General features: G+C 35.8%; 1 protein-coding gene across 1 annotated transcript; it reads right to left on the bottom strand.

Moving 5' to 3' along the window:
- Nucleotides 1-11,703: 11,703 nt before the first annotated feature.
- On the bottom strand, nucleotides 11,704-22,108 carry LOC126707775 (aminopeptidase M1-like). Its single transcript, XM_050407611.1, has 20 exons — nucleotides 21,915-22,108; nucleotides 20,106-20,648; nucleotides 19,629-19,774; nucleotides 18,977-19,079; nucleotides 18,549-18,735; nucleotides 18,372-18,465; nucleotides 18,103-18,256; nucleotides 17,882-17,986; nucleotides 17,004-17,120; nucleotides 16,785-16,901; nucleotides 15,588-15,770; nucleotides 15,153-15,435; nucleotides 14,940-15,061; nucleotides 14,764-14,861; nucleotides 13,686-13,863; nucleotides 13,488-13,602; nucleotides 13,332-13,399; nucleotides 13,156-13,230; nucleotides 12,282-12,359; nucleotides 11,704-12,075 (listed from the first exon to the last, which is right to left on the bottom strand). Exons 1-20 carry the CDS (start codon nucleotides 21,981-21,983, stop codon nucleotides 11,935-11,937), a joined length of 2,976 nt encoding a protein of 991 aa, XP_050263568.1. The 5' UTR covers nucleotides 21,984-22,108; the 3' UTR covers nucleotides 11,704-11,934.
- Nucleotides 22,109-25,613: the final 3,505 nt, after the last annotated feature.

The raw sequence follows: 25,613 nt of genomic DNA, 5'->3' as shown, positions 1-25,613 counted from the left end.
TCAAGGATCAAATCTGAATTTTTTTAATTTGGAGGATCAAAATCAAACTTATAGCCTAAATATTGAGGACCAAAAGTATAATATTTGGCACTATATTCGGGGGTTTTAAAAATATTAGCTTGAAGCCATGACTAACAATTTAGTCCTCAAGCTTTTCATTTAATTAGCCAAGTTTATCAATTCTGTTGCATAATAGGACAGACATAATTCAAGTAATTCATACATAGTGATATTGGCATTTGAAACTATTGATAAGGTAGAAGAACTCATATATTCACTATGTAATTAAATTTCATTACTTTTTAATGCAAGTGATTAAATTTCATTACTGTCATCCACAAGTCCAATGAAGCCATGACTTCGTAAGGCTGGAAGGAAATGGGCAACCCAAACAAAGTAGTTGGTACCAGTAAGTTTAGTGTTAACAAGATTGGTGATATTGGGAGGAACAAAAATAGTAGTGGAATTGGAAGAGGAAGATGCCATGTGTTAGGACATATGTGATTCACTTGTTAGGACATATGTGATTCACTTGTTAGGAACATATGTCACTATTTTATGTAATTGGCTAATCCTTTGACAAAACGCACTTTACTTGTAATTGGGTAGATCTAGGTGTTTTTAATACTTCAAGAAACAAGGTTTCAATATCAAGTGTTGAAGTCATTCAAGTTTGTCCAAGAAACAAGCTGAACAATGTAAATTCATTAAAGCTCGACAGCTGCATCTATCGAGCTTAAGAAAGCTGTTTCAGCCCATGTGCTCGACATTTCCTATCTGTCGAGGTTTAAGAAAAACAAATTTTTTGTTCTGTTTTCTTGGAATCCGTGAATGTGTCTTTGGGCCTTCTTTTATCCTAACCCTAGACATATAAAAGGATTATTTTAAGGGCCGTCAAAGAGTTCACAAGTTACACAAGCTTTGAGAAAAGCCTTTCAAGAAAATTGTGACTGAAGACAAAGTTTTGCCCTTGTTCAGCTCTTCTGAAGAAGTTGCTGTGTATGTGCACCGTAGGGTTTTGTGACCAAGCATCTTCTTGATCTTCATCTGTGGATGAATTGAAGAACTTTGCAGCCAACAATCTTCTCTAGTTGGTGATTGAAGTCGCGTACTGGGATCCACGTAATTGGTTAGTCATGTACTTGGGAGCCGTGCATCGAAAAGAGAAATTGTCACTACAGAACAAGTCCAATTAGGTATTGGGGTAAGGATTCAACTATAGGTTGGTATAAGATACTGGGATTCCTTTACTTGTAACCGCTTGTTGTGATAATAGTGGAATTTCAGGAGTGGTGACCCGAAAATCACCTGATGGGGTTTTTGCCGTTAGGTTTTCCCCATTTTTAAATAAATCACCGTGTCAAATTTATTTTCCGTTGCATTTAGTTATTTGGTGATTTGTTTGTGCTACCACGCATTTGCATGTTAATTTGATTAATTAATAAACTTGGCTAATTAATCAATTAATTCATCACAAAGAGTCAAATTGTTTTTGGCCTATCACCATGGAAGAAGAGGAAGATGCGATGGAAGAATCTTCATATGGCTGTTAGCCTATCAGCTCTAATATCATGAAAGAAAATACAGTAAATTGGAAGTGGCAGCTTACATTCCACTGCTGTCCACATTTTGTATTTATATTCAAATATACAGAGATTGTTGATAAGTTACAACTCTAAATTACAACTGAAAGATAATTACAGCCTAACTAAAATCTGCAATTTTATCACTAAGTGGAGATTACATGATAAATTGATGTAGAACAGACAACACATGCCTTCCTAGAGCAGTAGGGGCACAAGAAGTCACAACGCAAGATTAAAGGGGGGTGCCAATAGGGGCCATTGGGGTGACAGTGTCGAAATTGCATGAAATTTGGCAGGTTGAAAGGAAACAATGTTTTGATCCAAATTCATGATAGATACCATGAAAATCGCCAAAATTTAGGCGAATTCCTTCATTAAGGCCCCGATAATAGTGTTTTTGCTATTTATAGTCATATTTGTTTTTCCTTAATAACTTTTAGTTTAAAAGTCAGAATAAGGTCTCATCTATTTTGGGACAACCCTTAAGGTCAGTAGTTTATGATTCTACATTTAACTCAATTTTTCCATTTTTGGTAAATTTTAGTATTTTGTCACCTAATCGCATAATTAATGCGAATTAGGGTTTTTAGACGTTTATTTCAGTATTTATATGTTTTGTAGCTGTCAGAAGGAAAATTAAAACTATTATCAATAAACACAGACATTTTGTCAAATTTTCTTCTGGTGGATTCCAATTTTATCTCATTGTGGATTCAGGGAAACCCCTCATGGATTTGAGGTTTACTACCAGAAACTAACAGTTTAGTTTCTGTTCCATCAAGAGAGCATTGTGTGTGCTTTTCTTCAGGCTTCCGCGACATCAGTTGGTATCAAAGGCTTGACTTACCCTGGTCTGATGGCAAACTGGCGAGACGGTGACCACCACAACAATGACGATGGTGACGATGTCAACAACCCAGTCCTCACTAGGGTTGAGTTCTTTGATTTTTGTGATGAAAATCAACAATTTCATGATTCAACCCAACAAACTCTGGACCAGATTCAAGAAGCGCTTGCCACCTTTCTTAACCGAAACCCTAATTGCAATGACGAAGAGCGACATGATAACCGAGTGCGTGGCCCTCCCCATCGTGTTCCAAACCAGTACAAGCAACAAGACTACAATGAAGACGAGGAGTATGCAGAGAGAGTCCTTGGAAATCATCATGGTCCCGCGAGAGATAATGGCTAAGATTATCAGGAGCAGAGGGACTATCGGATGAAAGTAGAGTTACCATCCTTTAGTGGTAATGTCTCTATTGAAGAGTATCTAGATTGGGTCAGTGAGGTGGAAAAGTTTTTCAATTATATGGGTACATCAGATGACAAACAGGTGTGTTTGGTGGCCTACAAATTGAAGGGAGGAGCATCTGCCTGGTGGGATAGCATTCAATTAAACTGTACCCGTGAACGAAAGCTTCCAATATGATCATGGAGGAGAATGAAAAGATTAATGGCAGATCTGTTCTTACCACCAGATTACCAATAGAAGTTTTTCAGACAGTACAAGGATTGTAGGCAGGGTACTCAAACAGTTAATGTGTACATGGAGGAGTTTGACAGGTTGGCGAATCGCAATGATTTGGAGGAAACTAAAGATCAATAGATATCCAGATTTGTACACAGGTTGCGAGTTTCCATCCGAGATCAGGTATCCTTACAAACCCTATATACTTTGAATGAGGCTGTAACCCTATCCAAGAAAATAGAATATCAGCATCTTAGGGCAGGTTCAAAGTTTTCCAACCGCAATTCGGGGTCCTCTAGTTCCATTGCCAACTGATAGGCCACAAACTGAATGACCTCTTGTGATAGAAATTAATTAGCCAAGTTATTAATTAATCAATTTATCATGTAAACGTGTTGTTGCACAAACAAATCACCAATAAGCTAATTATGCAGCGGAAAATAAATAACACGATGATTTGTTTACGAATGGGGAAAACCTAACGACAAAAACCCCACCGGGTGATTTTCAGGTCACTACTCCCGAAACTCCACTATTATCACAACAAGCGGTTACAAGTAAAGGAATCCCAAGTATCTTACCAACCTATAGTTGAACCCTTACCCCAATACTCAATTGGACTTGTTCTGTAGTGACAGTTCCCCTTTCTGATGCACGACTCCCAAGTACGTGACTAACCAATTGCGCAGATCCCAATATGTGACTTTAATCACCAACTAAGAAGGTTGTTGGCTGCAAAGTTCTTCAGTTCATCCACACGATGAAGATCAAGAAGATGCTTGGCTACAAAACCCTACGGTGCACATACACAGCAACTTCTTCAAGAGAAAGAGATGAACTAGGGCAAGAACTTCGTCTCTGGTCACAATTTGCTTGAACAAAGTTTGCTCAATGCTTATGCAACTTGTGAACTGTGACGGCCCTTAAAACAATCCTTTTATATGTCTAGGGTTAGGAGAAAAGAAAGCCCAAAAGACATATTCACGGATCCCAAGAAAATCATATCAGAATTTTGAAATTCTTAAACCTCGACAGATAGAAGGTGTCGAGCAGATGTCGAGCACATGTGGCTTGAACAGCTTTCTTAAGCTCGATAGATACAGATTTCTTAAGCTCGATAGATACAGCTATCGAGCCAACTGTCGAGCTTTAATGAATTTGCACTATCAGCTTGTTTTCTTGGACAGACTTGAAGGCTTCAACACTTGATCTTGAAACATGGTTTCTTGAAGTATTTAAACACATCCTAAATCTACCCAAATACAAGTAAAGTGCGCTTTTTCAAATGATAAGCCAATTACATAAAATAGTGACATATGTTCCTAACAAATGAAACACATATGTCCTAACACCAACAAAGGTAAACAACCCATGTTTACACCACGATCACAACCCGCGGTTAGGGAGAATAGTGGTGTCAGCCAATCCATAGTGGTAGTAGCAGGTTTCGTAGCCCAGTCGATAGCGAACGCCAACCCCTATGCTAGGCCAACTGGGAATAAGTGCTACAAGTGCAGAGAACCAGGACATCAATCTAGTACTTGCCCTAAGAGAGCCACAGTGAATCTGGTGGTGGCAGAAGAAGGCGAGGTAAAAGGTGAACAGGTTGGTGAAGAGGTGTATAATGATGCTGATCCGTATGCCTATGATCCCAATGAGGTCCAAGAGGATGAGGAAGGCGTGCCATTAGGGCAATCTTTAGTGATTCAGAAGTTGTTGCTCACATCAAGGGTGGAATATGGTGATCAGTGGAATAAGAACTTCCGAGCACAATGCACCATTAGTAAAAGGGTCTGTGACTTGATCATTGACAATGGCAATGTAAAGAACATTGCGTTGAAGAGTTTGGTTACCAAGCTGGGATTGAAAACAGAAAAGCATCCCTCTCCATACAAGATAGGTTGGACCAAGAAAGGTACGAAAACTCTTGTTACTTAACAATGTCGTGTTACTTTTTCTGTAGGTAAATGTTATGTGGATGAAGTAGTTTGGGATGTTGTTGAAATGGATGCATGTCATTTAATACTGGGTAGACCTTGGCAGTATGATGTATATGCTACTCATAGGTGTAAGGATAATATGTATGTGTTTTTTAAGAATGGTAGAAAAATTGTCCTTAGTCCTATTAAGGAAGGCAGTTTACCCAAAGCTTCTAAAGTGGAAGGGAAGCCAGCACTCCTCATAGTGAACAATTAAGATGAGTTTGACAGGGAGTGTAAGGAGTTGAAACAAGTATATGCTGTAGTGGTGATAGATGGTGAGCCAAAGAAGGTTACTGAGATACCTGAGGCAATTCAACCATTGATCAAGGAGTTTGAAGAGCTTTTTCCAGAAGAGCTGCCTGCAGGTTTACCACCAATATGCGACGTCCAGCATTGCATTGATTTAGCTCTTGGAGCTAGTCTAACAAATCTGGCACATTATAGGATGAATCCTCAAGAGGGTCAAATTCTACAAGGGCAAGTGGATGAGCTTCTGAGTAAGGGGCAGATCAGAGAGAGTATGAGTCCATGTGCGGTACTGGCATTGTTAACACCAAAGAAGGATGGGAGCTGGTGTATGTGTGTGGATAGTCGAGCCATCAATAAGATCACTGTTAGGTATCAATTTCCTATTCCCTGACTAGATGACATATTTGATATGCTGAGTGGGTCCAAGTGTTACACCAAGCTGGATCTCAAGAGTGGGTAGCACCAGATTCGGATTCGACTTGGAGATGAGTGGAAGACAACTTTTAAGACAAAGAAGGGGTTGTATGAATGGATGGTAATGCCTTTCAAATTGTCCAATGCTCCCAGCACTTTCATGAGACTTATGAATCAGGTGTTGAAACCATTTATTGGAAAGTTTGTGGTAGTTTATTTTAACAATATCCTGATTTACAGTAAGATAGAAGCAACCCACTATAATCATGTGCGAGAAGTATTGGCAGTGTTGTAGGCCAATGAGTTGTATATCAACTTAAAGAAGTGCAGCTTCTTGACTGATAAGTTGCTATTCTTAGGGTATGTGGTCAGTGCGGATGGGATTCATGTTGATGAGGACAAGGTCCGTGTAGTTAGAAAATGGCCAACCCCAAAGACAGTGCGTGATGTGCGAAGCTTCCATAGGCTAGCAACCTTCTATCGGAGGTTTGTTTAAGATTTCAGTAGCATAGTAGCCCCTATCACTGAGTGTCTGAAGAAGGGAAGGTTCTCATGGGGAAAGGAGGCAGAACAAAGTTTTGCCTTGATCAAGGAAAAGTTGAGCACAGCCCCGATTTTGGCATTGCCCAACTTCGATAAGGTGTTTCAAGTGGAGTATGATGTATCTGTGGTCGGGATAAGCGCTATTCTTTCACAAGACAATAGATCAATAGCATTCTTTAGTGAGAAAGTTTGTGAAACTCGAAGTAAATGGTCGGCCTATGAGCCGGAGTTCTTTGCTGTAGTACAGACTCTTAAGCATTGGGAGCACTACCTAATTCAGAGGGAGTTTGTATTATATACGGACCATCAAGCATTGAAGCACATCAACAATCAAGTTAGCATTAATAGGATGCATGCTCGGTGGGTAGCTTATATACAGCGCTTCCATTTCACATTGAAGCACAAGTCTGGTGTCACTAATAAGGTGGCTGATGCACTCAGTAGGCGAGCATCTTTGTTGACCACCCTACATACTGAAGTTGTAGGGTTTGATTGCCTCAAGGAGTTGTACGAGAATGATGAGGATTTTGGTGATATTTGGGGTAAATGTCAACAAACTCATATTGTTGTCAATAGTATGTACATCCAAGATGGTTTCCTCTTTCGGGGTAACCAATTATGCATCCCTAAAATTTCATTGAGAGAGCAAATTATTAGGGAGCTGCATGGCGGAGGTTTGGATGGACATACGAGCAAAGATAAGACTATTGCACTGGTGGAAGAGAGGTATTATTGGCCATAACTCAAGAGGGATGTTGTCAATCATGTGAGGAAGTGTCCAATTTGCCAAATTGCTAAGGGTCAATCTCAGAATACTGGTTTATACATGCCTTTACCAGTTCCATAAGCACCATGGGAGGATTTGTCTATGGACTTTATACTGGGTCTTCCTTGAACCCAGCGAGGTATGGATTCTGTTTTTGTTGTAGTTGACAGGTACTCGAAGATGTCCCATTTCATAGCATGCAAGAAGACTTCAGATGCTACTCGAGTGGCCAATCTGTTCTTTAAAGAAGTTTTGCATTTGCATGGAGTGCCAAAGTCCATCACCTCTGACCGGGATACCAAGTTCATTAGTCACTTCTAGGGGACTTTGTGGAAGCGTTTTGACACTTCCTTAAATTACAGCAGCACCAGTCATGCATAGACTGATGGCCAGACAAATGTGGTTAATCGTATTTTGGGGAATCTGATCCGGTGTATCTCAAGTGAGAAACCCAAGCAGTGGGATCTTTCATTGTCCCAACCAGAGTTTGCGTACAATAGCTCAGTCAATAGAAGCACTAGTAAGTCTCCATTTGCCATCGTCTACTGCATGCCCCCAAAACACACTTTGGACTTGGTACCTTTACTTGAGCTTCTAAGAGTGAGTCAAGTAGTAGAGAATATGACTGACCGTATTCAGGCCATGCAAGAGGAAGTGAGGCAGAAACTTGAAGCTACAAATGCTAAGAACAAGGAAGCTGCTGATAAGAAGAGGCATGAAAAGATCTTCAATGTTGGGGATTTAGTGCTAGTCTATCTTAGAAAAGAGAGATTTCATGTTGGTACCTACAACAAATTGAAGGACAAGAAGTATGGGCCATTTCAGATTACTAAGAAGATCAACAACAATGCTTATGTGGTTGCTCTTCCTCCAGACATGAGTATTTCTTCTACCTTCAATGTTGCTGACTTGTATGATTATCATCCTCCTTATGAACCAGATAGTGGGAACTCGGGGTCGAGTTCTTTCAAGTGGGGGGGACTGATGTAGAACAAACAGCACATGCCTTCCTAGAGTAGTAGGGGCGTAGGAAGTCACAACGCAAGATCAAAGGGAGGTGCCAGTAGGGGCCATCGGGTTAACAGTGTCGGAATTGCATGAAATTGGCAGATTAAAGGGAAATGGCGTTCTAATCCAGATTCATTGCTATGAATGTCACCAAAATTTAGGCAAATTCCTTCATTAAGGCCCCAATAACAGTGTTTTTGCTATTTATAGTAATATTTGTTTTTCCTTAATAACTTTTAGTTTAAAAGTCAGAATAAGGTCCCATCTGTTTTGGGATGACCCTTCAGGTCAGTAGTTTATGATTCTGCATTTAACTCAATTTTGCCATTTTTGGTAAATTTCAGTATTTTGTCACCTAATTGCGTAATTTGTGTGAATTAGGGTTTTTAGACGTTTATCTCAATATTTATATATTTTGTAAGAAGAGGGTTCAATAGGAATTGCATGAGTATACAATGCACACAAAGGATGTTTAGTGGAATAATAAACATGATAGTCTGGAAAGGTCTTTGTGCAGTAAACACCAGATTTACTCCGAGTAACCATAGGGTGGTCGTTAATAGGTGGAGAAGATGAGTCCGATGAGGGTTTTGATGATATGGTGGTATCTATTGTGGGTTGGTTTGATGACTCAAAAGGAGTTGGAGGGGCTGTTACAGCAGGTGTTAAAGACAACCCTGTTTCAACCAAATGTCTGTTTTCTCTCAGCTAGGCCATTTTGTTGAGTATGAGGACAAGATATGCGATGCAAAATTCCATTCTTAGTTAGAAAATGTTTGAATTGGTTTGAAATAAACTCTCCTCCACCCTCAGATTGGAGTGCTTTAATTTTAGTGGAAAGTTGATTCTCAACATAACATTTAAATTTGACAAAGGCATTGAAGGTGTCAGATTTGTGATAAAGAGGAAACATCCAAGAAAACCGAGAAAAATCATCAATGAAGATAACATAATAACGACATCCACTTAATGAAGAAATAGGAGAACACCAAACATCTGAATGTATTAATTCAAGAGGACACTTGGAAACTCTAGATGAAACAGAAAAGGGCAAACATTTGCCTTTAGCCAACTGACAAGATTCACATATTACATCATGATTAATGGAACCTTTGATAGGCAAACTAAATTGTGATTTCAGCAGCTGAATTATTTTAGATGATGGATGGCCCAACCGAGCATGCCATATTGAAGAGGTGGCTATCACACCAAGGAGAGCAGTGTGTTTGCAGATCTTATTGATGGAGGAAGGGAGTTTGATAGGATAGAGTCCCTCTTTACTTGATCCTTTGCAGCAAAATCTGACTCGTGAGCATGTCCTTTACAACAAAAAAAATTAGCAGTAACTGCAAACCAACAATTATTGTTCTTACAAAACTTTTGGATGGAAAGAAGATTGGCGGCAGACTGTGGACAACGTAAAACATTTTTCAAAAGAAATTTGGAATTAGAAGATTTAAGAGTAGAAAAACCAGCGTGTGTAATACACAAACCCGAGCCATTTCCTAATGTAATCTCATCACCGCCAAGGTATGGTACACTTAGTTCCAAGTTGTTCATATCGGAGTTGAACTTGGCTGCCATAGCTGCCAACTGAGCTGGTGGGTGTTGGCCTTGATAAGCTAAGTCCATTCTATGGAAGCAATCAAGAGTTTGATGTCCTTGCTCACCACAAATCTAAAAGGCTGGTCTGTTGTTGGCAGGAAAAGTAGAACCACTGCCTGGATTTGTGTAGAGGAATTATCCTTTTGGTTTGATGGAGAACTTATAGGTTGTGAAAATTTCTGACGAGGAGGTCTAGAGGGTTTGTTCTTTCGATTTGCATTACTCTTAGGCTTCTCTGAGTACAGAGCAAATCCACCAACATCCTGTTCACTGGACTGCCTATGATTGGCAAGTAACATGTCATAATTAAGCAGTTCAGCTTGATACTCATCAAAGGACCATGCATTGTCACGAGTGGCTACTGTATAAGATGCGATAAAGGGATGATACGAGTGATTCAAGCTACGGTTGACAGCGGATATTAAGTCATCATCATCAATTGGCTTACCGACAATTGATAGTTGATCAGCCAAAGACTTAACTTGCAGCAAGAGATCTGAACAAGACATAGATCCTTGCTTCAGGGACTGCAATTGACCCTTAAGCTGTGATATTCTTGATTTGGATGGAGAGGCAAATCTGTTGGCCAGATACTCCCAAACCTGCTTAGAGGTATCAAGACCATAAACAGAGGAAATAACACTCTCAGTCACGGTGGAATTGAACCAGCTTAACAAGAACCGGTCCCTCTTTTGCCAGAGAACAAAATCTGGATTGAGGGTGGTCTCCTTTCCATTACCACTAGAGATGAGCTTCGATGGACAACGATCACTGTCATCCACAAGTCCAATGAAGCCATGACTTCGTAAGGCTGGAAGGAACTGGGCAACCGAAACAAGGTAGTTGGTACCAGTAAGTTTAGTGTTAACAAGATTGGTGATATTGGGAGGAACAAAAACAATAGTGGAATTGGAAGAGGAAGATGCCATGGAAGAATCTTCATATGGCTGTTAGTCTATCGGCTCTGATATCATGAAAGAAAATATTGTAAATTGGAAGTGGCAACTTACATTCCACTGCTGTCCACATTTTGTATTTATATTCAAATATACAGAGATTGTTGATAAGTTACAACTCTAAATTACAACTGAAAGATAATTACAGCCTAACTACAATCTGCAAAGTTTACCACTAAGTGAAGATTACATGATAAATACAATTGGTAGAGTCTTATCACTAAGCGAAGATAACTTGAGCACTTCTTCAAGAGATTGAGAGAGTCACTAGCAAACTCATCTTTATCCTTAACATATTTCACATTTTCAGACCAGATCTAAATCTCATTTCCTTCCCCCTCCACATTACCTCGTCGGAGCCTCCGTGAATGTTGTTTCGTGACTTCAAGGTTTGTTTACTAGGTAATTTTGTTCTTTTTCTCATCACTTTGGATTTCGAATACTATTACTATGCTTCACAGTTTGTCTTTTGTTCCATACTAATACTATGCTTCACAAAATTCGAAATTGTAATAGATCAATAGCAATATACACACAACAAATGAGAAGATTGGAAGAACTCAAAAAATCAACTTGGAAAATCAAAATAGCATTTGACAGTACAAAGCTATGTCCATTAAACCAGTAGAACTTTATGAAGATCTATCTACTTCTCCCATAATGCAACAAAGCAGATACGTACATAAATGTAATATACGATGGTTTTTTTTTTTTTTTTTTTTGGAGAATACGATGGGTTAATTATTTAAAACAAGAATAAAAGATTTTGATTAAAAAAAGGGGGAGTGGAAACTATTAATATCACAGATTCTTATTGGTTCTTATCTAAACCTACCACTAACATTATTTTTTTACTTGCCAATAATTACAAGAAAAAACAAAAATAAAATATCAAATTAACACTGACGTCAAAGTCTGATTAGTGAGATTTTAAAAACACTAGATGACAAATGATTAGAGAGGACCGAATCTCATAATAACTTCTTTTTTTTAATAACATTTTTTAATATGGGAAACATGCCTTAACACCAAATATGCTATTAGACTTTTATTATTAAAAAAGAAAAAAAAAAGGAAGAAAGAGAAAATAAGCAAAAGCCCTTACAAACAAAAGGGAGATCAAAAGTATAAAGAACCAACTCCAGAAGATATATTATTAAGATACAAACGTTATACGTATCTATATACATGTGTGTGTCTAATTCATTATTATCACACTTGTTCGACAAATTTACATTATTAAAAGTAGTGAAATTTAATCCACCTGCTTTCTTCTTAAGTCTTGACAACAAAGGCCAAATGAAAGTGTCTCCTAGTGCTTCCAATGTACCAACTCCTCCACAGCCTTGGCAAGATGTTATTCATTCTGAACACTCTGAACCCAATTTGCATTTATGTGAACTTGCTCAATGCTCTGCTTCAAGATTCTAGCAATCTTGGACTCAGTACAGTTTGCAAAAAACTCCTCTATTTCATTGGCCTTCTCAAACGAAGCAAACTGGGGCATAGATAGAACAGAACATGAAAAAAGAAAAAAAAAATGATAAGCAATAACAATAACCAAGTGTAATTGAATTTAACTATATATCTGTTTTTTTGTTGTTGCTAAACTTAACTTCTATGTATTTGTAATTGAGATACAAAGGGTAAAAACTGATACTTGTGGAACTAACAACAGAAGAGAGGAGGAAGGGAGGGACAAACCGGGGAGACAATTGAGTTGACAAAGCGGGTTATTAGATATCCAGAACCCCAGGTTTTTGAAATATGCTCCCAGTTATCCTGCATTTCAATCACATGTAAAAGCATAAAATATGCATTAGACAACAAAGTGGAATGTATTTGTGATGAACACGGGAATAGAATAATAGGGGATCTGTGCCAAAGTAAATCAAAACAAGGTACCCATTCAGTCATGTATACATAAATATTTTAGCGACAATAAGCTAGAGAATAGTTATAGACTAGAATCATGGAGATGTGGTTTCACTTGATATTTCTCACATAAAATCGAAGATATATTTCAGAATCTAAAGATCCTACAAACTACTTTCACTAAGAAACTTCATCTTCTCTGGAGCTCAGTTATCTGGTTTTCATCAATCCAATGGGATTTCACAAATACTCAAAAAACTTGTCTTCTTCCCAAAGTCTACTAGTTACTTTTTTTTTTTGGGGGGGGGGGGAGGGGGGGGTTAGGTGGGGAAGGGGGTTGGTTTGGGAGTTGGGAAGCTATTCTAAAATTTCCCTTCATTTCTCGACAGAGCAACCCAAATGATCAATTTATGCGTCTAGCATCTCCCTATTTTCCTTTCTATCAGCTATAAATACATGAGATGCACCACAATGCATGTTCTTCCTATGGGAAAGAAGGTGAGTGCCCTGTCCCCTGAATATGCTTAAATTCCTTTGTCTTCCTCAAATCCACATGTCAAATCTTAGATCAGTCTCTTAATTTTTAAGGACAATTTTAATCAATGTGTAACACAGATATTATGCATTCAGCATGCACATGATCATCGGAATTTTTTCACTGCAATGTGCTCTTTGCATTTTATGTTCACTAATGGAGTATTACCTTCAGCCATGTCCAAGCTGTTTCGCGTCCTTCCCTACTAACAGTGAGTCCAAGAACAGCATCTTGGGTACGAACCTAGATCAAATGGGAAATAAAGCCAGCATCAACATTCCAAGCTCCATCAGACAATATTTATTAACTTGTATGGAAAAATATTTTGACCTTCACAATTATACCTCAGAAGACAACAAAAAGTTGAGAGCTTCAAGAATTATGTCGGGATCTGGAGAAGATGTTAATGAACCTACAAGCACAAAAATAGACATGTCTCCAACGTACTAGAGAGATTCAAATAATGTTTCGAAACATTTTAAACAATGATATGTTATTACTTAGGATGCGTGTTTTCTCCTGGCTCAAATCAGTTTCTCTATAGACTCTCAAAAGAGATTCAAAACCAAATTTGTTTGAGCTGCTGACTCTCCGCATGACAGCCACATATGCTGCCTGCAACCACAGCCCATTAGAAAACTTGATAGGTATTGTAGATGGGTAAATACTAGTAATTGACCAATGCTTTTTTTACCAACCTTTCTTATGTCGGGATGGAGGAGTGGCGTATTTCTGTCGTCCAAGAATGCATGAAAACGCCTACTTCCTTCTTTTAGTGCTGGATCATATCCAAACACAGCAAGGGCAGTCCAAACCTCTCCTCTTAACATTGCATCTAGATGGCTCTCATCTTTCTTAGGCTCCCAACCAAGCTTCCTGCAAAGAAATTCAAACATTGAACAAAATAAATGGAAGATTGAAAATAAAAATGAGCAAGAAATGCCACTAAGCAATAAGGCTCTTGGACTTGCTCAAAGATTTTAAGTGCTAATTATTTGGGTTAGTGATACACACCGGGTTTCCATTAGCATTAAGGTCTGATATAACTCAGTGGTCTGTAACCATCAAGTCAAAGATTCCATGGAAAGTTTTATACATATTATGCAACTTCAGACGTGATGTCTAATGTTGATTCAATATAATTATTAGTATGTATGACAAATTTTATCTTGACTAAGCATAAATAGAATATCTCCAAATAAAATAAATAAATATAAGTCAGATAATGCAAGAAATATCTGCATCTTAGATCCTGAGGTAAATTTTTGTGAGTCTATCACATCAAAACTTGAAAGAGGAATCACAACGATCCTTTAAGTGATTTTTTCTTCTTCCTTAAAGCACACTTTTTACATTCTGAGACATTTACAGTTATCTCCTAGATTTAATGATAAAATACCTCGGTCTGCTTTTTATTTTGGTGTTAGCAACTCTATTTAAGAAAGAAAAAGGTTGACTAAATTCAGAAAATGTCATATATATATATATATATATATATATTATCTATAGTAGCATATTAATCACCAAAGAATATAAAAATTATTCAGTATATAAGGAAATGATATACTCATGCTATAAATTTGTGGAAATGTATTGTCATAAATTCTAGTACCTTAATAGATAACATCTTATGGGGCTTTCTCAACCAAATGGAATAAAATCAACTTCAAAGATATCACTTATATAAAAATAAAAACAGTAGACAGAGCAACCAGAATGACTTATAAACAAGGACCACCATAGGAATTTCAATTATTTGTATATAGGACAACTTACATTGCTGAACGCAGGAACAGGCTAATAAAAAATTGTTTAACGAATTCCAGCAACTCAGGGCTTGCATCAGCTGCAATTCTTTCAACTTTATAACTTATCTGTGAATTGAGGGATCAGAACTAGGTCTAAGAGCACAACTGAAATATACAAATTCTTAAACAAGAGGTGAACAATACATTGATTAAATTGGACAGCACAGTATATTCAAGTTCCCCACTATAAGCACTCATCAAGGTAAGCAATGAATTCAAAGACTGCTGGCGAGCCATACAAAGGGCAAAAGAATCATCCAGGATTCCTGTTAAACAAATAAGTTAAGTGCTCTTTTCTACCATAAACACATACCATCATAAGATAATTGCAGGTATGAGTACAAATATCAAAATTACCAAATCTGTCTATTGTAGATAAGTATTTTTTCTCTATTGCATATCGGAGTTTAGCTGCAAGGTCCTCATCATATTTAACCCTATAGAAACCAGTCTGATTGAAATTAAGTTTCACCCAAGCAGAGGCTAAATTGCTTTCGTCACTCAGGAGCTCTTTCATATCAAGAGTGTCGGACTTTGTTTGCAGTAGAAAATTCTTGTGCACATCATATAAACCACAGCATAATGTTATTGGAATGATCCATTGCCCTTCTCCAAGATAACCACTTGCCAAAACTTGTGACTGCGATTATTACATTGATTTGTCAGAACTCACTAAGTTCTCAAAATATTATTGACACTCATTACAAAATGAAACAACTCGGTATGCATCAGGGTTAAGATATGTTATTTCAGGAAAAAAAAAATGGGAGAAAGAGATCAGACACAAGAAACCTGCTCAAACTCCAATATCTGATCTTTGACTTTGACAGAGACAACTGGGAACCCCTTTTGCTTTGTCCATGAATTCATGAGCTTGTTCACAGGCTCACCAGATCCCTCCTCAAATGCAGCCCATAAATCTTCTGTCTTTGCATTCGAGCAAGCAAATTTTTTTATATATGAAGCAAGTGACCTCTGATTTACAGACGCAAGAAAAAAGATAATTAAATGACATACAATTACATAAGAAATATTTTACAAATGAGCAAAAATTGACTAATTGAGTTTCTTAATCCAATGAAAAGATTTGAGCAATTATCTCATATATTGCAGAAGATGATTGGTTGACAAAGATGGACCATAAAAGAATAAACCATAACTGCAATCACATAAGTAATACATGGCAGCCAAGAAAGAATCTGGATGCTAATCACGCTGAAGGCTATGTCACCAGATATCAAGTAGATAAGCTTTCTAAGAGTATTTCTTATCTAGATGAGTATCACCATTGTTTCTATATATAAATAGAAATGAGCACTTTTCAAAATATTAGTTATATAGTATTCATCACGTTAATGATTTCTTCCTAAACCTGTTTCATACTATCCAACTATTTTTGAACAGAACCTCTGTAACCTATTCAAAACTTTCAACTAGAAAGTTACTGTTGCTCTTATCTTTCTCAAAGACATAATGATGCATGACAACCAGAACAATTGAACAATACTATTGAAGACAAGAAATAAAAGGATATGACCTAAGAGTCAGTACCTAGGCTTAGCTTGGAGTTAGCATCAAGCAGGAAAACCACTAGGAGTCAGCACCTAACATGGAATTGGAGTCAACGCTAGACCAAATAAACCAAAAGGCCATTTTTTTCATTCATCAAACTATCAACTATCTCCAAAAGGAGTACAATAGTTTTCTTGTAAAGGATCGCCAAACCCTAGTTCTACTTGGCGTAAGAAACCCTAATTACCTTATTACTTCTAGGACCTAAAACATAAAAATACAATTGACTTACAAATATAAATAATATTAAATAAAAGTCTTCTTGTGCCTCCTGCATCACATAATTTATGAAGGGTTTCCATGACTTAAATTTTATGTGAATTTGGGGTGGAGGGAAAAGTGTTTTTTGAATAATAAGAAATATTTTTATTTGGGACACGAGCCATATACCAAAAGAAAGAAAATCCAGCAACCAACCTGAAAGCATTCAGCACCAAGATAGCTTTGTAGCATCCAGATAACAGATGCACCTTTTTTGTTACTTATCGTGTCAAAAAGAAATTCCTCAATCTCTCTAGCATGATTTATCTCCACCTAAAAAAGTATGCTTATATAGAGATATGCTCAAAAACGTAATAATACTAGCTCCTCAAAAGTAATTATACCAAGAAAAAAAAATAGTGCATGCAGAATTACCTCAATGGGATGGGACTCTGCAAGCCCATCCAGTCTAAGAACTTCTGTACAGTCATTAAGAAACTGAGTCCACATTTCCCATTCTGGGAACAAGTGATTAACTGCTAAATAACTAACCTGAACACATTAAAATAATCGATATATAATTTAAAAGCATGCGGTGTATTAAGGATAATATATAGAGACATGACCCATGCTGGCTGTAAAAAACTGAACCATTTACGAAGAGCTTGGGCTACGTTCCAACAAAACATGTATATGTTAGTTAGTTTTTTTTTTTTTTTTTTTTTTTTTAAATAATGAACAGGCTTAAGCCAACCTTTGAGTCTTGATTGATAAACAAATCAAGTTGAAACATATTATCAAGTTAGTGGACAAGTAGTTCATGAACTCGAGGCTTGACTTGTATATATATAATAAAATATATACTTTAAATTAACTTTCTTTTAAAAATTTATAGATATAGTCATAAGATATATAAAATTATCGGTTTTTTGCCTGATTCAGTTGGTCATAAAAATAGTCTTTTTCATGGTTAAAAGTAATGTGTAAATACAAGGTTAATGAACCTTATTTTTATAGAGCCATAAATGAAGAGAAGTAATCTATCAAGTAACTTGATCAATATCACCCAAAATATAAGTCTATATATGTGAGCACGTATTTTTTAAATAAACGAACAGTTAACCATGACTTTACATGAGAAGGAAATAATTTAATCAAAATATGTGTGAACAATTTTCAAATTAGTGAACAAAATAAATGACGTAAGGATTAACATGTTATTTAACTTGGCGATAAAAATTAGGACTGGCTAATGTGCAAAACATAACTAAATAAAACAATTTAGATCAATTATAACACAAAGCAATAAATACCCATATTGTGAATCCCTCTTTCAGCCACAAATGAGTCCACCATTCCATCGTTACAAGATTGCCAAACCACTGATGTGCTAATTGATGAGCTACGACAATCGCAAGCTAGAGAAAAATAATAATAAAACATTTTGTCTAGTGTTATTAAAACAATAGCTCCAAACTATATTAGCCAAACAAAATTCTAACAAAAAGAGCAATATTCACAACATTCATATTACCCTCTGCTCATGAGCAGCTGCAGAGTGCTGATTGTCAAAGAGCAAAACTGTTTCACAGCATGTAACCAAACCATAATTCTCCATGGCCCCAAAAGCAAAATCAGGAATTGCAACCATATCCAATTTAGGAAGAAAGTAAGGCACTGCAAAGTATCTGCCAATATTATTTTGGTTAATTGGAATTTCAAATAATACAACATAAGCACCAAAAGACTTGTATACTGTGTCTCGTGATCAATGGTTTGGTGGTGATTCACAGTAAAACTTACTCTTTGTAAAATTCAAGTGTCCTAACAGAAACATCCAATGCAAATTTCCCTTCATTTACTTTACCAACCTGACAGTATAGTCGAACTTTCACTCCTGTAAAGTGATGTAAGATTACACTATCAAGAACAAGGATCATAATACACAAGAAACAGTGAACACACTGTATTTTTTTTTACCATCAGACGTAAGATTTTCCACATAATCAAATAAACCAACAACAATTGCCACCAAATATGTAGACATGATGGGTGATTCTTGATATGAAACTGTCTTCAGATCCCCCTCCACTTTTTCTTCAATAATTGGCATGTTGGAAAGAGCTACTAGTTGTGATGGCACATCCAATGTGATTTTGAACATAGCCTGCAATGCCCAATAATAAGAGCCTAATAAGCTTTTGTTTGCATTCATTTGAAATAGAATCAAGCAAATCTACTTCCAAACCAAAAATAACTTAGTCACAATAAACAAAACACTAGCTTCATGAGAGGTACACTAGCTTCTAATTGCAGCATGAAATGCAGTCGGATATAAAATGTGATTTCAGCAAAAGAAGAGAAGAAGCACAAGATCTTAAATTAACCATGAGAGAGAGATGTGACACCTTGCAAGCAGGTTCATCCCAACACGGAAAGCATCGCCTTGCATTGGCTGGTTCAAACTGTGTAACGGCCATATTCTTCTTCTCACCATTGTGCTCATATGTACTAGAAAGCAGAATAACAACTTAAATATACACATTACTAGTAAAATTTTCATTTAGCAGAAAACAGAAGACATTTAGCTCCATTTATAAGTAGATAGAGAAGGGTGAACTCATGGGTTCAATCCCATTAAAGAGAGTATATACATCAACTTAAATCTTTAAATGCTATGGTCAAAGGCCTGCCTGATAATCTCACCCATCATTGAAAATAAATTTTTAATCATTCTAGGCATATTTGAAAGCACTTTTTTTTTTAAATATATCATATGGGGACACCCCTTAACCTAAAAACTTAAGCCAATGAGTATGAGTCCAATTATTTTATATTAACATTTAACTGTTCACACTTGTCAATAGTATCCAATGTGGACTTCACTACTTCACCAATTGTGGTACTACTCACTTGTGAATAATATTCCAACAGTAGGTTTAGCATTTTCTTTTTTATGTTAAGCTTAAAAGTTCACACACACACCCTGATAGTTTATAAAGAGAGTTATGTAATAAAATTTGTAGTAATACCGTAACAAGCATCACTCGGGTATTGTACCTTCTATAGAAGCCCTTCATTTTGTCATTCAAAGTTCCTTTAAAAGAGATGGTGAGAAGTCCGTTCCCAATGGGAAGTGTGTCAGAAAAGTCCAAAACCAAAATCTCATCCTCTTCAACCACATCAACATATAAAGGCTTCAACACCTGCCCAAGTCCAAAAATTAATTCATTTATTCATTCAGCATTTTATTTTTAAATGGCATGGCGTTTGGTTTGGCATGATAAATGTAAATTCAGTAAGTCATTCTCGCATCCAAATCATAAAAAGGTTGATTATTTCTTTGATCAACTTAATAAGCTAGAGCTCAAAAACATCAACCGCATCAATAAAGCAAGGAAAGCACTAAACTAAAGTTTAACAAGACATTTTTAGAAACTTTATATATAAGTTAAAGCAGTTATATTAGTTTAAACTAACTTTAAAAGTAAAGTAGTTAGGGTTATAGAAAGATAAGATAGGTTAGATAACTATGACCTGGTTAGAATTAGAAGCGTCTGTAGCAGCTAGGTGATGAGTGAAAGATATGGAGGCGATATCAATGGAGAGTTCAGCAGCGTTGAGGACAATGAAGCAAGTATCTGCCGCGATGTTGAGCTCAATAGCCACTGACCCTGCAAATTTGCATGTGCTCAGGTCTGGTTTTAGCCATATGTCGTAGCGTTTCGGGTTAGCAAATTTCGGAAGCCGAGGTTGCCCTTTTAATTGCTCCATCCTTTTTTTGTGAGATTCAAATTTCTCCTTTGCATCCTCCTCCTCTTTTCTCCTTCTTTCATTCTCCTCTTCTTCTCTTCTCCTTCTTGCATCCTCCTCTTCCCTTCTCCTTCTTTCATTCTCCTCCTCTTCTCTTCTCCTTCTTTCATTCTCCTCTTCCCTTCTCCTTCTTGCATTCTCTTCCTCTTCTCTTCTCTTTCTTTCATTCTCCTCTTCCCTTCTCCTTCTTGCATTCTCTTCCTCTTCTCTTCTCTTTCTTTCATTCTCCTCCTCTATTCTCCTCTTTTGCTTTCTTTCCTCATCCGGCTACAAAAGTTCACAATAAGGCATCAATGGAGCAAAATGCATGGGAACTAAGGGAATATATTTAGGAACTTTATTTGGGATTTGCAAGTGTGGAGATGGGACCTACTCGCTCAAGTGTTGGGTAGTGATTAAATGCTTGGAAGTATTTGATGTGTTACACCAGTGAACATTTTTTTTGGGGTGGAGGGGGGTGGGGGAAAGGGTTATAGAGGATTTGTATGTATGTATATGTATATATATATATATATATATATATATAAAGAGAGAGAGAGAGAGAGAGAGAGAGAGAGGTGATTTGAATTTGTTAAAGGAGAATTAGCGTTTCTTTAATATTTGGAGGGCAATGGGTTGGGGAATGGGCTAGCTAAGAATTTTATTGCCATTTTGGTGGTTTTTTTTGTTTTATCAAATATATTATTATTAGTATTATTGTTATTTTGCCAAATTGATTTTGTTGGGTTTTATTTTTTTGAAAAAGCAAAATTTATGAGCATGTTAAACCAAAAAAAAAAAAAAAAAAAAACATGACTTCATATAGATTAGAATGAAGATAAAAAAAAAAATACATTATAGAGGATTTGTATGTATGTATGTATATATATATATAGAGAGAGAGAGAGAGAGAGAGAGGTGATTTGGAATTTGTTAAAGGAGAATTAGTGTTTCGTTAATATTTGGAGGGCAATGGGCTGGGGAATGGGCTAGCTAAGAATTTTATTGCCATTTTGGTGGTTTTTTTTTTTTTTTTTTTTATCAAATATATTATTATTAGTATTATTGTTATTTTGCCAAATTGAGTTTGTTGGGTTTTATTTTTTTGAAAAAGCAAAATTTATGAGCATGTTAAACCAAAAAAAAAAAAAAACATGACTTGATATAGATTAGAATGAAGATAAAAAATACATAAGTTGAGCCTCACTAGTCTATTGAATATCTGTAACTGACCTTTCAAAGTTTTGAATAATGCTTATTGTTGATGTAAAATCAATATAATTAGTCTATATACAATTATCCACGCTATCATCCTAGATGGTTTTGTTTTGTTTTGTTTTTATAAATAGCATCCTAGATGGTCAAAAGCTGATGACAATCAATATAGAATGAGGAACTATGTAATCTATTATTACTCACAGGTTAGCATTTAGACTTTGGATATGGAAAAACTTAATGATAGAAACTAAGTCTAAGAAAGTTATGTGGTATGTAAGTACAAAAATAGGTTTGTTCATACTGCTGAATTGATAACAAGAAATATGAATTTCATACCGAAAAGAATTGTATGATAGCATAAGTCGCCACACCGACGATCCCTGCCACTGGAATAAGGTACCACATTTTGGGAAATTTTAGAGATACCCAATTAGAGAAAATAATGAACTCGTATGTTGTGAATCAATTCAAGAGTCAGAAATTTATGTCTTTCGCATCCTCTAACAAGGATTGCTTTATGATTTGCAGGTTACCTTTGTAAGGACAGACTAACCCTCTTAAATATAGGAGCAGATGAGTGAATGAAGGAGAGATTGAAGCTTAAGCTTGATATGGAATGAAGAAAGCAATCTATTCTTTTCTTTTCTCTTCCTTTCTTCTCATTCTTTTCCAAATTCCAATTTTCATCTTCAAGAATTTTATTTTGTATTTTGCTTCCTTTCTCTCTCATTCCTTATTATGATTTTTTATTTTATATACTGGTCTCTGTATGAATTTTCTTTTCCTCCTCTGTTATCAAAATTATTAAAGAATCAGTTTACTTTGAAAAAAGGCAATAAAACTGGTTTGAAACATCCTGATTCTCACTCAAGAACTATGACAGGCAATAAAGTGGAAGATACACTCTCAGACCTTCGAATTTCTGTATCTGCACAATCTAAGGTGTTGGATGAAACCAAACGTGTAGCTCACGTAGCGGAAGGGGAATAATGATGGAAGGACTCAAGGTTTTGCAGAATTTTTTCTGACTGCGTACTACCAAATGCTTATAGTAAGCAATACATGTACTGTAGGATGTTGTGGACTTCATTATATGAAGGCAAGGGCGGCTCCCCTTTGAAGGCAGGGTGGTCACACGACCACGTGACCTGGAAAAATAATTATTATTATATATAAATTTTAAAAATTTATGATTTTTTTACTCTTAAATAAAAAAAAAAATTCTGACCTCCCTAAATTTTCTTAAGCCCAACCTAATAAAACTTTGGATAAAATTTGGTAACAAACTTGGTTGTAAACTAAAGTTATAACTTAACTCAGTATTTTTTATTGAATGTAAATTTTGACAAATCTACCATTAAATTATTTTTTCTTCTTATATCCTTCATACTTGCAAAATTTCTAAAAGATCAAAGATCAATAGCTATTTTATCAATAAAATGTTTAAATTTTGAGCTATTGTAATCTAAAATTACACATAAAAAATAAGATTATGGATCAAATAGTAAATAACATCTAATTGGCATGAAATTTGATATGTTTTAAGAGCATAAATAACATGCACTTCAACTATTAAATTTTCAAAATATGTAGTCATGTTAGTTTATTTAGTGAGAGATGTAACCTAAGGTTATAACTAAATTTGTAACCAAATTTTATCCTTAAACTTTTGTACCATTAAAAATATAATACTCCTTTACCAAAAAAAGAAAAAGAAATATATATATATATATATATATATATATATTTTGAAAGAGATGTAACTCACAACATTGATAATGAGACTATCATGCAACGTTTTCAAAATAAAAAAACTCGTAGAAGAAAATTGTAAGACTTTATGTATTTGGGTTTTTTTTTTTTGGTCAATATATAAAATTCTCTTTATATTAGATTGTGTATAATTTAAATTTCTTAATGAACACCCTAAAAAATTCCCAGAACGGCCAAGAAGGGCTGTGTTTATTGCACAAAACTATTTATTATAAGAAGTCATGGTTTTAATAGTTTTTTGGGCTGTGTAAAATCAATTTTATATCACATGAATTGATTCTTCATAGCTAAAGCAAGCTAGCTGCCTCCCATTGTTTACTTCAACTCTATGACTAGTCATAACCCTGAGATGTTCCTCACATTATTTATTGTAAAGACCTAAAAGTGGGGTCTTGCAATCCATAGAATTTCACATCGCCTAGGGAAACACATAGGGATGTGCTTATAAGGAGTGACCTCCTTTTAATGTGTAGAGGTCTTTTCTACCACTGCTGTGTGTTTTGGGGAGAACAAAACCATGAAGAGTATGAGCTCCAAAATGAAAAAAATCTACATAATTGGGGCGGAGTCGTTACAGATGGTATCAGAGCTGTGCCCGTAAGGGAGGTGGATTGTAGGGAAGTACATGGGGATGTGCTCATAAGGAGCAACCTCCCTCTAATGTGTAGAGGTCTTTTCTCCCACTGTTGTGTACTTTGGGGAAAAACAAAACTGTGAGGGTCATGCCCTAGCCAAAAATATGGGCTCCACACAGAAGGATGTGTGTGCCCGTAAGGGGGGTGGATTGTAGAGACCCAAAAGTAGGGTCTTGGAATCCCACATTGCCTAGGGAAGCACATGGGGATGTGTTTATAAGGAGTGACCTCCCTCTAATGTGTAGAGGCTTTTTCCCCACTGTAATGTGCTTTGGGAGAGAATAAAACTATGAGGGGTATGGGACTCAAAGCGGACAATATCTACACAGTTGAGGCTAAATCGTTATAGATTACATTATTTTTTGACACAAGTGGAAAATGAGTAAAGGACTAATTGACTAAGGAGAGTGAGAAGGAAAAAATGAATGGGAGAGAAAGGATTAAGAATGGGGGGGCAGGTGGTGTCAAGATATCTTTTATAAGAGATGTTACAAGTAGAACTATAAATGAGCCAATCTGAGCCAGATATTAGAAGTTTAGTTTTATTTCAAACACAAGCCGAGTTCAAGCTTATTATCAAACAAAATTACATATTCAAATTTGGATCATTTTCTTGTTAAACAAGCTCGAGCTTGCTCACAAATTACTTGATTAACTTATTTCTTTTACCCTATGTAGTAAAACCATGACACAAATTTTTTATGAGGGATATTTATTATATCATAGACCCTAGTATGTCAAGAACAATAAAAATGGTTTTAATTGTTTTTTTTTTAACTCTCAAATTAAAAAATAGAACTATGATCGACTTAATACACTTTGGCTTAAAATGTTTTTTTAAAGTATTTAAATATTAATTAAATAATATTAATTTAATTTTTTAAATTAATATTTTTTTCATTTAAAATCCATTCTTCTTGTTTTTTGAGACACAAAACTACTAATTAACTTGTTATATTTTGGTTTTGTAAACATTTTCTTATTGGTTGATAATATGACTAATTGACTAAATCTTTTTGTGACAAAATCTATCTTAAGAGTGCGTTTGGGAAGCGCGTTTTGCTTCCCAGACGCACGTTTACGTTTCAGAAATTTTTTTTTTTTTTTTTTTTGGTCAAGCCGTAACTTTTTGACTTTTTGTTGTGAACAGTGCTTTTATGCACTGTTTATGGGTCCCACAAAATACATTTTTCAGCAACTTTTTCATTAAAAGTGGGTCCCACGATACTATTCACATATTTAAAAATTATTTTGCTACAGTGTTTTTCAGTTTTCAGTTTCAGTTTTCAGTTTTCAGCTGTATCCAAACGGACCCTAAATGGGAATTTGTCAATTTTAACTTTGAAAAACTTATTTTTGCTTAAACAACACTAACAAATAGTGCTAGTAAAATTCTGTTAGTGATACATGCATTTACAAAATAATGTAGTCTTTTTATATAATTAAGAATTGTTATAATACATATTTGAACATCAGTATAATTAATTTCATTGCTATCTTTTTATTGTATTATTTCATTATTTTCTAATTATTTTTATAATTTTCTTGTTCTTTTGGGTTTTTTTAATACAAGCTTGTCATTGTATTTTTTATATTCTGTTAGTGATACATGCATTTACAAAATAAT

Source organism: Quercus robur, chromosome 2 (assembly GCF_932294415.1).
Source record: "Quercus robur chromosome 2, dhQueRobu3.1, whole genome shotgun sequence".
NCBI lineage: Eukaryota > Viridiplantae > Streptophyta > Magnoliopsida > Fagales > Fagaceae > Quercus > Quercus robur.
The sequence above is the reverse complement of the archived record's forward strand: the minus strand, read 5'-3'. Positions and strand labels throughout refer to the sequence as shown.